Source organism: Pleurodeles waltl, chromosome 7 (assembly GCF_031143425.1).
Source record: "Pleurodeles waltl isolate 20211129_DDA chromosome 7, aPleWal1.hap1.20221129, whole genome shotgun sequence".
Lineage (NCBI taxonomy): Eukaryota > Metazoa > Chordata > Amphibia > Caudata > Salamandridae > Pleurodeles > Pleurodeles waltl.
In genome coordinates, this window is record NC_090446.1 from 1,085,783,655 (window position 1) to 1,085,793,461 (window position 9,807).

General features: G+C 47.3%; 1 protein-coding gene across 2 annotated transcripts in view; it reads right to left on the bottom strand.

Annotated features, from left to right (window-relative positions):
* TOM1L1 (target of myb1 like 1 membrane trafficking protein) overlaps positions 1-7,667 on the bottom strand; it is a 501,668-nt gene extending 494,001 nt beyond the window's left edge. Inside the window, exon 1 of one of the 2 annotated variants that reach the window (XM_069200030.1) lies at positions 7,426-7,667. In XM_069200030.1, coding sequence (XP_069056131.1) covers positions 7,426-7,483 — 58 coding nt within the window. In that variant the 5' untranslated portion in view covers positions 7,484-7,667. The remainder of the gene's footprint in view (positions 1-7,425) is intronic. The other variant, XM_069200031.1, reaches the window with a different exon arrangement.
* Positions 7,668-9,807: the final 2,140 nt, after the last annotated feature.

Here is a 9,807-nt window from a genome sequence, read left to right on the forward strand (position 1 = left end):
CACCCAACACCACCGCACCCCGCTACCGCCACGCCGCCGCTGGGGAAAAGTCACTGAAGACCAACTAACCAGCACCCTCACCAAGAACCCTCCTCCCGACCCCACCGACCCGGACTCCGCAGCCATCAACCTCCAGCAGTGGATTCTCAACTGTGCCAACACCCTCGCACCACTCAAGAGGCCCACCGTCAACCAAGAAAAGAAAAAAGCAGCCTGGTTCACAGACGAACTGATCACCTCCAAACGCACCTGCCAGAAACTCAAGAAAAAATGGATCCTCGAGCGCACACCCGACAGCCTAGCAACCCACAAGGAAGCCAACCGCAAACACCACCAACTTATCCGACTCGCCAAACGCTCCCACTTCACAGAACGCCTAAACAACAACGCACACGACAGCAAGGAACTCTTCTGCATTGTAAAGGAGCTCTCCAACCCCAACGCCAACGTCAACGACGTCCCACCATCCCAGAAACTCTGCGACGAACTCTCCACCTTTTTCTACCAGAAAATCGCTGACATCCACGACAGCTTCAACACCACACCTCCGCCAGACCCCACCCCCAACAACTCCTCCCACGCCATCCGCATCAACACCTGGACCCACGTAAATGACGCCGAAGCCCTAAAGACCATGAACTCCATCCACTCAGGATCTCCCTCTGACCCCTGCCCACACCACGTCTACAACAAAGCCAACTCCACCATCGCCCCCCAACTCCGCAAGATCATCAACCTATCCTTCGACACCGCAACCTTCCCGGACAGCTGGAAGCACGCCGATATCCAACCCCTCCTCAAGAAACCCAAGGCTGACCTCAACGACCTCAAAAACTTCCGACTGATCTCCCTCCTCCCCTTCCCAGCGAAGGTCATCGAGAAGATCGTCAACGCACAGCTCACCCACTACCTCAAACACAACTCCATCCTAGACCCCTCCCAATCCGGATTCAGACGCAACCACAGCACTGAGACTGCACTCCTCGCCGCCACAGATGACATCAGACAACAAATGTACAACGGCAAAACTTCAGCCCTCATCCTCCTAGACCTATCCGCCGCCTTCGATACGGTCTGCCACCGCACCCTACTAACACGTCTCCACGAAGCCGGAATTCAAGAGAAAGCCCTCAACTGGATCTCCTTTTTTCTCTCCGGTAGAACCCAGAGAGTCCGACTCTCACCCTTCCGCTCCGAAGCCACCAACCTCATCTGCGGCGTCCCCCAAGGCTCCTCGCTAAGCCCAACGCTGTTCAACGTATACATGGCACTCCTCGCTCAACTGGCCCGTCAGCACAGCCTCAGCATCCTCTCCTACGCCGACGACACCCAGCTCGTCCTCTCCCTTACAAAAGATCCACACACCGCCAAAGCCAACCTCCACGAGGGACTGAAATCCATTGCCGAATGGATGAGAAACAGCCGCCTGAAACTAAACTCCGACAAGACGGAAGTCCTCATCCTCGGTCGCTCCCCCTCTGCCTGGGACTCCTGGTGGCCCACCGCACTGGGCCCCCCACCTACTCCAGCCAACCACGCACGCAACCTCGGCTTCATCCTCGACTCCGATCTCACCATGTCCAAACAGGTCAACGCAGTCTCCTCCTCCTGCTTCAACACCCTCCGCATACTCCGTAGAATTTACAAGTGGATCCCAACGGAAACCAGAAAAACGGTGACCCAAGCCCTCGTCAGTAGCAGACTTGACTATGGCAACGCACTCTACACAGGCATCCCAACAAAAGACATCCAACGAATCCAACGCATCCAGAAGGCATCAGCCCGCTTGATCCTCGACATACCCCGCCGATGTCACATCTCCCACCACCTGAAAGACCTCCACTGGCTCCCCGTGGACAAGAGGATCACCTTTAAACTTCTCACCCACGCGCACAAAGCACTACACGACACCGGACCCGCCTACCTGAACAACAGACTCAACTTCTACGTCCCCTCCCGCCATCTCCGCTCCACCAACCTCTCCCTCGCCATCGTTCCCCGAATCCAGCGCAAGACCTCCGGCGGCAGATCCTTCTCCTACCTCGCTGCCAAGACCTGGAACTCACTCCCGACCTCCCTGCGCCAGACCCAGGACCTCATCACCTTCAGGAGACTCCTCAAGACATGGCTCTTCGACCGATAGCAGCACCCCACCCCCCTCAGCGCCTTGAAACCCTTACGGGTACATAGCGCGCTTTATAAATTAACTGATTGATTGATTGATTGATTGAAGATTGGTGAGGCCAGGTGGGGGGAAGGGAAAGCAGGAAAAGAATAGCCAGGAAGGAGATCTGACAAGGAATTGGTTAAGTACAAAGAAAAAACAACAGTAACAATAATCTTATGTTTTTTAAAATCATGCAAGAAAACACTTTTGCTCGTAATGTGGAAATTAGCCAATTAGCTAGAAAAAACAAATTTCTTAAGATAGCTTAAACCCAGATCATGGCACTCCAAGCCAAAATAGCTGCAGTAAATACCGTCACTGAAATCCTTCCAAAGAGCATATGCCAGGAGCTCAAGAAGGATCACTACAATTCTTTATAGAACATTTTGTATTAAGCAATCAAAAATTTTATAACAAAGAGTACTCTGAATTAGACTTGTTCATGATCTCTTCTAAAGCACAAAAGAACATTCACTTGAAATAGCGTTAATGTATTTTCTCCATACAATTCAAATAAAATCTCAACAAGATATGAGTTTGTCAACACATAAATAGCATTCCCCCACAAAACAAACCGGATTCTTCTATTACCAAGAATTCCAAAACAGAATCGAGATTTCAGAAAAGGAATGCCAGCTAAAGATAAAACTAAACAACATTGGTAATTATCGTAATTGTCAAAACTGCTCGTCTCCGAGAACAAATGGAGGAGCAGAAACAAAGTATCCAAAAACCGCTCCCCCCGGAAACCCAAAGGAGAAGCGGAAACAAAGTAGCAAAGCCCCTCGTCTCCGAGACCCAAAGGAGGAGCGGAAACAAAGTAGCAAAGCTTCCAGTAAAGAACCACAAAGGTCGGCGGGTGAGGCCCCGTCGGATGAACTCACCAACAGCGAGTCTGTCCACTCGCTCCAAGGAAAATCCCCTGTCAGACGGCAGGAGAAAAACATCAAATTCTCACTTGCAGGGAGGTTTCCAGAATAGTACGCAATGGAAACCGGGTGTGGCTGGTATTTATACCTCAGCCACACCCCAACATGGCCGTCTGTGGAGGTTGTTGGGAACTGAAGTCCCCACTTGAAAATGCAAGCCCAGAATAGGAATGAGGGCACCGTACCCACCATTTAACACTGCCTCCAGGCAGATGTGATTTGCCACAAGAATGGCATGGAAGGCGTGGCCTGCTGCAAGAGAGAGGTAGCAGGCATGCATTTTAGTATAGAGATCGTCATAGGAAGTTTGTGAGAGACCGCGCCTCCTGTAAATCCTAACACTAACTTGGTGTCTCACTACTGTGAATGCTGCCTTCTCATAGGATTGCATTAGAAATGCCCAGCCTTATGTGTAAGGGGTGTTGTCTGATTTATGAGGGGTAGCGTAGGCATGTTTGTTATGGTTGTGATGGTGATAATAAATGCTGCTTACTGGTGTAGGAGTACTTTTTATTACTATTACAGAAATGCCACTTCTAGAAAGTGCGCATTTATCTGTGCTTATGACTGTGTTGTTTTGCAACTTGACACCAATGCACGTCTGGGCAGAGTGACAGTTGGGGCTTTGTGCATACTTTTCAGACAGCCTGTACACAGGGAGGGTGGAGCTGTCACAGAGGTGCATCTGCATACTGAATAGTCTTCCTGGGCTGAGAGAAGGGAGAGGCGGGGCACACCTCCATTTGTAAAGGCTGTGCCCTGGCCTCACACAATAGGGTTGTTAACCCCCCAGTGATGTTTGGAGCCTGTGCTGAAAGGAGAGAGGGGGCACTCCAAGAACCAGTCGTAACTGGCTGGAATCTCCTCTCCCTACCATTGCAAAACACTGTAAAGACTGAGTATAAGTACAGGGGAATTGTCCCCACAATTTGGAGACTCTTTGAACTACCTGGAACTGGACACAATGCTGCTGGAGGGACTCACCAGGAACCGCCATGGATTGCTGCTGCTGTGCTGACCTGTGACCTGCTAGGTAACTTTGAGGAACTGCCTGCGTTCTCCTTGGGCTGGCCTGCTGCTGGGCTCTACCACCTGTATTCCTTTTTCTCTTCACTGTTGTCCCCCTAGGGGCAGGGTGCTGTGGCCTCTGACCCCTGCAACCACCTGTTTTCAAGCGCATGAGGAGAGCTTTCTCTTAAATTGCCTAGTGCCTAATAAGGGAAGTGAAGTCATTTTTATGGCGCTGTGGAAGCGCTTTCCTGACGCTAAAAATCACCGCCGCAGCCAGGCCTTGTTAATTACTAAAGCGCGTCAGAGCGCGCTGTATTTCAGCCCCAGGGCACTTGCAGAGAAAGAGAGGAGCCGAAGCGCTCCTTCTAGTGCCCCTGGGGCACCCGAAGCATCCTTATCCACAAACTTGGAGCACGAGTGCTCCTGCCGTGCCCCCGGGGAGAAGCACGCTCAGTGTAGCGCCCCTGGGGCACTGGCAGGCACCGACTTTGGTGCCTGCCTCTTCCTCAATGGCTGGGTGGGCCCGCTCGTAAAGCTGGAAGCTGGGCAGGGGTAAGAAAACCTCATCGGAGGTTCCCTCCGGCCACAATGAGGCCATCCTGCTTTCTCCGTGACTGCGGGCGGGGCGAAAGCCTGACCAGAGGCCCCCGCGCCACCGGTCCTTGGCTTGGCCCTTGTGTGGGCCAATACTGATCTTTTGGTTCCCCCCCTTCGTGGAGGGCCAGTTAAGGCCCGGGTGCACTACAACGTTCGCGGGTCGCAGGAGGGGCACGCCCTTGAAGCGGAGGGGGTGCGTGGTGCCCCCGCCTCCTTGCATTCTTCCTGGCTGGTGCCTCCCCTCTTGAGAGGGCTGGGGGGACCCCAGTGATCGCGGACCCCAGGAGGAGCCCGTCAGGAGTATAGAGGGGGTGCGTGCGGCCCCTCTCTCCCCCACAATTGCCAGGGAGGCCCCCACGTTGCGCAGAATAGCGCCAGGGGCCCCTTCTTTGTTCTCCTAGGCGCTGGAGGTGCCTTCATCAAACCCGGTACACTTAAAAGAACTAATGTATTTACAATCCAAGTTCTGCCTAAAGACTTTTGCTGATTGCTTTATGTTACCTGCCTGTTTGATGATGCTTTTACATATGTGTATGCAAATGTTCCTTTTATGGACATGACCTGCTAATATGTTTTTCCTAACTTGCCATATGTTTCTAAATGTTCCTACTATGGGCATTTTATGATATTCTTATGACAAGTGCTGTGATGTAATAACGTGCTTTCCTGACTACTGCTTATGTTGCAGAATACTGAGTAACCTGTGTGTTATGTGTGACTACTGCTAGGTTGCAGAGTAACTAATGTGTAACGTTCTGACAAATGCTAAGGTAGCAGGATAGTACTGATATGTGATGTTTGGTCTGATAATTGCCTTGTGTACAATACAGTATATTTTCATATAATCTGGTGTTGTGTTTCATTTGTGGTGGGGATATTGCGTCACATGTATTGTGTGTGTTGTGCAAATGCTTTACACATTGCCTCCGGGTTAAGCCTGACTGCTCGTGCCAAGCTACCAAGGGGGTGAGCAGGGGTTATCTTGGACGTGTAACTCCCTTGCCCTGACTAGAGTGGGTAAGTTCTGCCTGGCTGAGGTGCATACCATAGCCAACCAGAAACCCCATTTCTAACAGTAGTCCACTTGTTTCTGCATTCCCGCAAATAGGAATGTACACTATCTGCCTACATCTATCACCTTTAGTAAGGCTTAAGAGTCCTCAGTGACTGAATATGTGGCATAGGTGTTGACCCTGAGAAAGATTTTTATACAGAAGAAAGTAGATATAAACAGTTTCTGATAGCCATTGTCCCTTCAGCTTGAAAAAAAAAACATATTTTTGTCTCATGGGCCTTGATATGTGCAGCATCCTCACTCAAAAAGGAAGCTCCACTTTGCTTTCTGCTGTCTCTTCTTCTGCTCTGGAGGAGACCTTGTAGCTGAGGGGATTGTGGAGGATTTTTTTCAGAAAACTTATCAGTTCACATCTCCTTCTGCTACTCTGCGGTACCCTATGTTTCTTAACCAATGGCTGGTGAATCTTCCCCAAGTCAAGGGATGCCAAATGGTGGACATGTTTCCATCTGAATGGGTACTTCACTATCACTCTCTATGACAGAGCAAAATGATAAAAGACACAAAAAGCTGCATGGCTCCTTTAAATCTTTGGTTCACGCCTCCACTGCACTAGCACATACTTGGAAGCTCACTGCCAAGGCACGTGCTCTACTGAACCAGTAAATTAAATCACGTCACTTTCACGTTTCTCTCCCTGCACTGTTACACAAAATGCGGCCTAGCTTTCTGTGAGCATCAGTGCCAGGTGATTTTAGTCTCTTGTATCACTTACTCCTGGCTCCCCTGCCTCCACTCAACCTGAGACTCTCTCCCTAAGGGGGGCAGGATATTATCTTTCAAAATGCTCTGAGTGCAAAAGGAAAACTCTGCAGATTTTGCCCGTCGAAAGTGCTACCACGCACACTTCAAAGAGCATATGGCTGCTTTTAGTATCCGGAATATGGTGGGTGAACCTTGAGAGTCTGACAGGTACTGCTGTGACTCTGTGAACCAATCAAAAGTGGATACTGGGATGAGTAAAAGGAAGAAGGATGCAAAGATGTAAATTAGCAATAGTCCCTTCTCCTACCCATGGAATATCGCTACATCAAAATCCCCGGAAGAATTTTGGAGTGATAATTTGGATAGCGGTGCACTTTATAACTGTGAAAAAATAAAATTCACTCTCCCTTAATACAACCAGAGGCTTTAGCTATGTTAAATGTTATTTAGAAAAAAAAACTGTCTACTGAATAGCAGCTATACAAGTTTGAATACGTGACATTTTGAATTAATTCTCAATTAGCTCTTACTCAATCCAAAATAAAATAGCCCAACAAAACAGTCCCATTGTGACATTATAGTGGCGTATGTTAACAGACCAATGTTCCCTGAGACTACTGTTACGGAAATAGTGTGATTTGTAATACAAAGCGGACTACAGAACAAGGTTTAGCAAAACAACACATTATAGTAGACAAGCGAAGGAAACCACGCTCTTTACATGCGTTGCTCCTCCCCCTTCCCAGCTGAACCCCACCTGTGTGTCAGAGAAAGCTCGTATCAAATATTGTCACATTCCATCTCCATCTATTATTTGATTACCGCCTTGCTTTGTTTCACTGAAAAGAACAGGAATGTATAGATGTTGCACATGTAAGATAGAGTTCCGTGTACAGCCTCGGTCTCGCGCTTCAGCTCCAGCTTTTATCTGTTAATCTTACCTATCAGGTGTCCTACGTGTGTGCTGAAAGGATCCTTTGAAGTCTTTCCAAACGCCATGGCTCCGTGAATCCAAACTTATGAAAAAAATAACAAATCCACCTAGAGACAAGATCCCAGCAAGTGCTGCGTCCCGTTCTGGGAGACTTTAGCTGCATGAACTTTAACCGGAGCTCAGAGCCGGAGAGTGCACCGCACTGGGTGCGGAGGGAGGGGCCGGCATGAGAGGCGGGCACAGACTGAGGGAGACCAGGAAACGGCAGCGGGTACGGTACTGAACGGGCACCTGGCACACTGAGATCCTGTTGTGTAAATAATGATTACCTGCGAGAGGGAGGAGGCTAAGGTATTCATAGTGTGGAAAACAAACACCTGGCTGCCTTGGAGGGCCTAAGACAAGCAGCAAATCGGCTTTATTGGCTACCGGAGGCACACGATGAGCAAAGCTGACTGAGGCGAAACTACAGCGGGATCCCTCTGACTGGGCACTGAAATAAACACACGTAATACTGGAGCATTACATCAACATATGATAAACGTGTAGCAGGTGATTTCAGTCACAAATCCTGTTCCCTGCGTAACTAAACAGTACATGTATTTCCATATGTAGCATGACGCAGCTTTTGGCCCGTACCACGAAATCAGAAAGCGTGACATTATCATAACCAATTCCACCAATTACACCAGAGGAAGTGAAATCTCACGACCAATCTCTCTGTTGCCATCGCTTTGTGTGTATTTATGTAATACACTAATAGCATACGTTCTGGTGCATAGCCAGAAGAGTGTTGTATACTTGGCACAAAGCCATCTATTTGAGGACGACACTGCCAACCCTGACACAGCAAACGCACTTAAACAGACCACTGAAAAAGTGAGAAACAATAAAATAAAGAAAACCTTTGAGTAATTTCAATGACGTGGATATAAAACTCTCACATCATGTATACAATTAATACAATTGAAACATTTCGCTGAACTGTTGGGCTAAAAATATCTGCAACTGCAACCCCGTCACTTAGTACATTATTTCAACATTTGTTATCGAACCAGTATGAAATCCTGTCGTGTATGATTTTGGTCTCTTCTCGGCAAAGTAAAAAATTCTGCTGAAGTAAAGGATCTAACTCTTTTTAACATGACGATTGTTCCAGTGTCTAAACCATGAAGTACTAGCAGCTAATTGTTTACCAACCGAATATTTGACGATCTTGATGAACGCTGTTTTTCTCTTTGTGCCCTCCTTGTCTATTGTATTCCTCTGAGTCTTAGCTTTTTCCAGTGAGCTCAGGTAGGCTCTCAGCTCGGTAGGCAGTATGGGGTGACGTATATAACTTGTATGATAATGCACAATTACACAAGGGTGAATGAGATCAACGTATTTAGGGATTCCTTTATCTTTTACCACCCCTCTACAGTACAATTCTTTCAATTTAATTTGTTTTATAAATAGGTTGTAGTGTGATATCTTCTGCGTGTTAACAATTTTTTTCAATGGTTCATTACACAATTCTTCTGACACTATGGCAATTTTACTAGAAGGTGGACTTTAGTATTATTTATAGATGTAAGCTAAGATGAACATTTGCAAAGTTTAGATTGTAATACTCTTTTAGAATGTTTGATAGCACTCATTATACATGACCCTGTTTTGGATAAAGTTGAATCGTATTATTATTAAAACAGGCAAATCAGGAAATCAGTTTTGTGAAGCCCTCTCTTGTTCTCTACATTGTAGGCCTTGTGTATAAACAGAGAAATATGAGGTGATAATTCCTATAATCAGTGAGGTAACCATTGAGAGTCCAAACGTGAAGACACAGAAAGCACACTCTTACACTCTTACAAATAACAGGAGGGACCATCCGACGATAACTGAGAGATGGTGCAAACCATAGTAATTCTATTTTTTTTAATATATTTTGTTACCTATCACCTGCCGAAAAATATCAAACTGCAATACATTTCAAGATATGTAGACTCAATAATGTTGCTGGTGGTATGTAGACAGCTCTGGAAGGTGATACCAAAAGTATAGAGACATTACGTGCAGCAATTGTTCATGCAAGTAGGACCAATGCAGAAGTTGTAAGGGGGTGTGGTGTATTAGCTGAATGATAACATTGCAGCAAGTAAATACGAAGAAGCAGATGAATCTGGAATATCGGCATGCATAGAGATCGTTGTGCTATTGACACTCAGCACACCTCCTTTTAAGAGGTCACAGCCACCCTGTTACAGAGGACACAGGATCCTTCACTTAAAAAAGGAAGTGATTGGTATTATATATTATCGTTGTTTACACTTACATAAGTTGGCTGTGTGTTGCACTGTCTGCCATTAAGTACACGTTTGACTATATTCTCCACTAAAGTACCACAGAA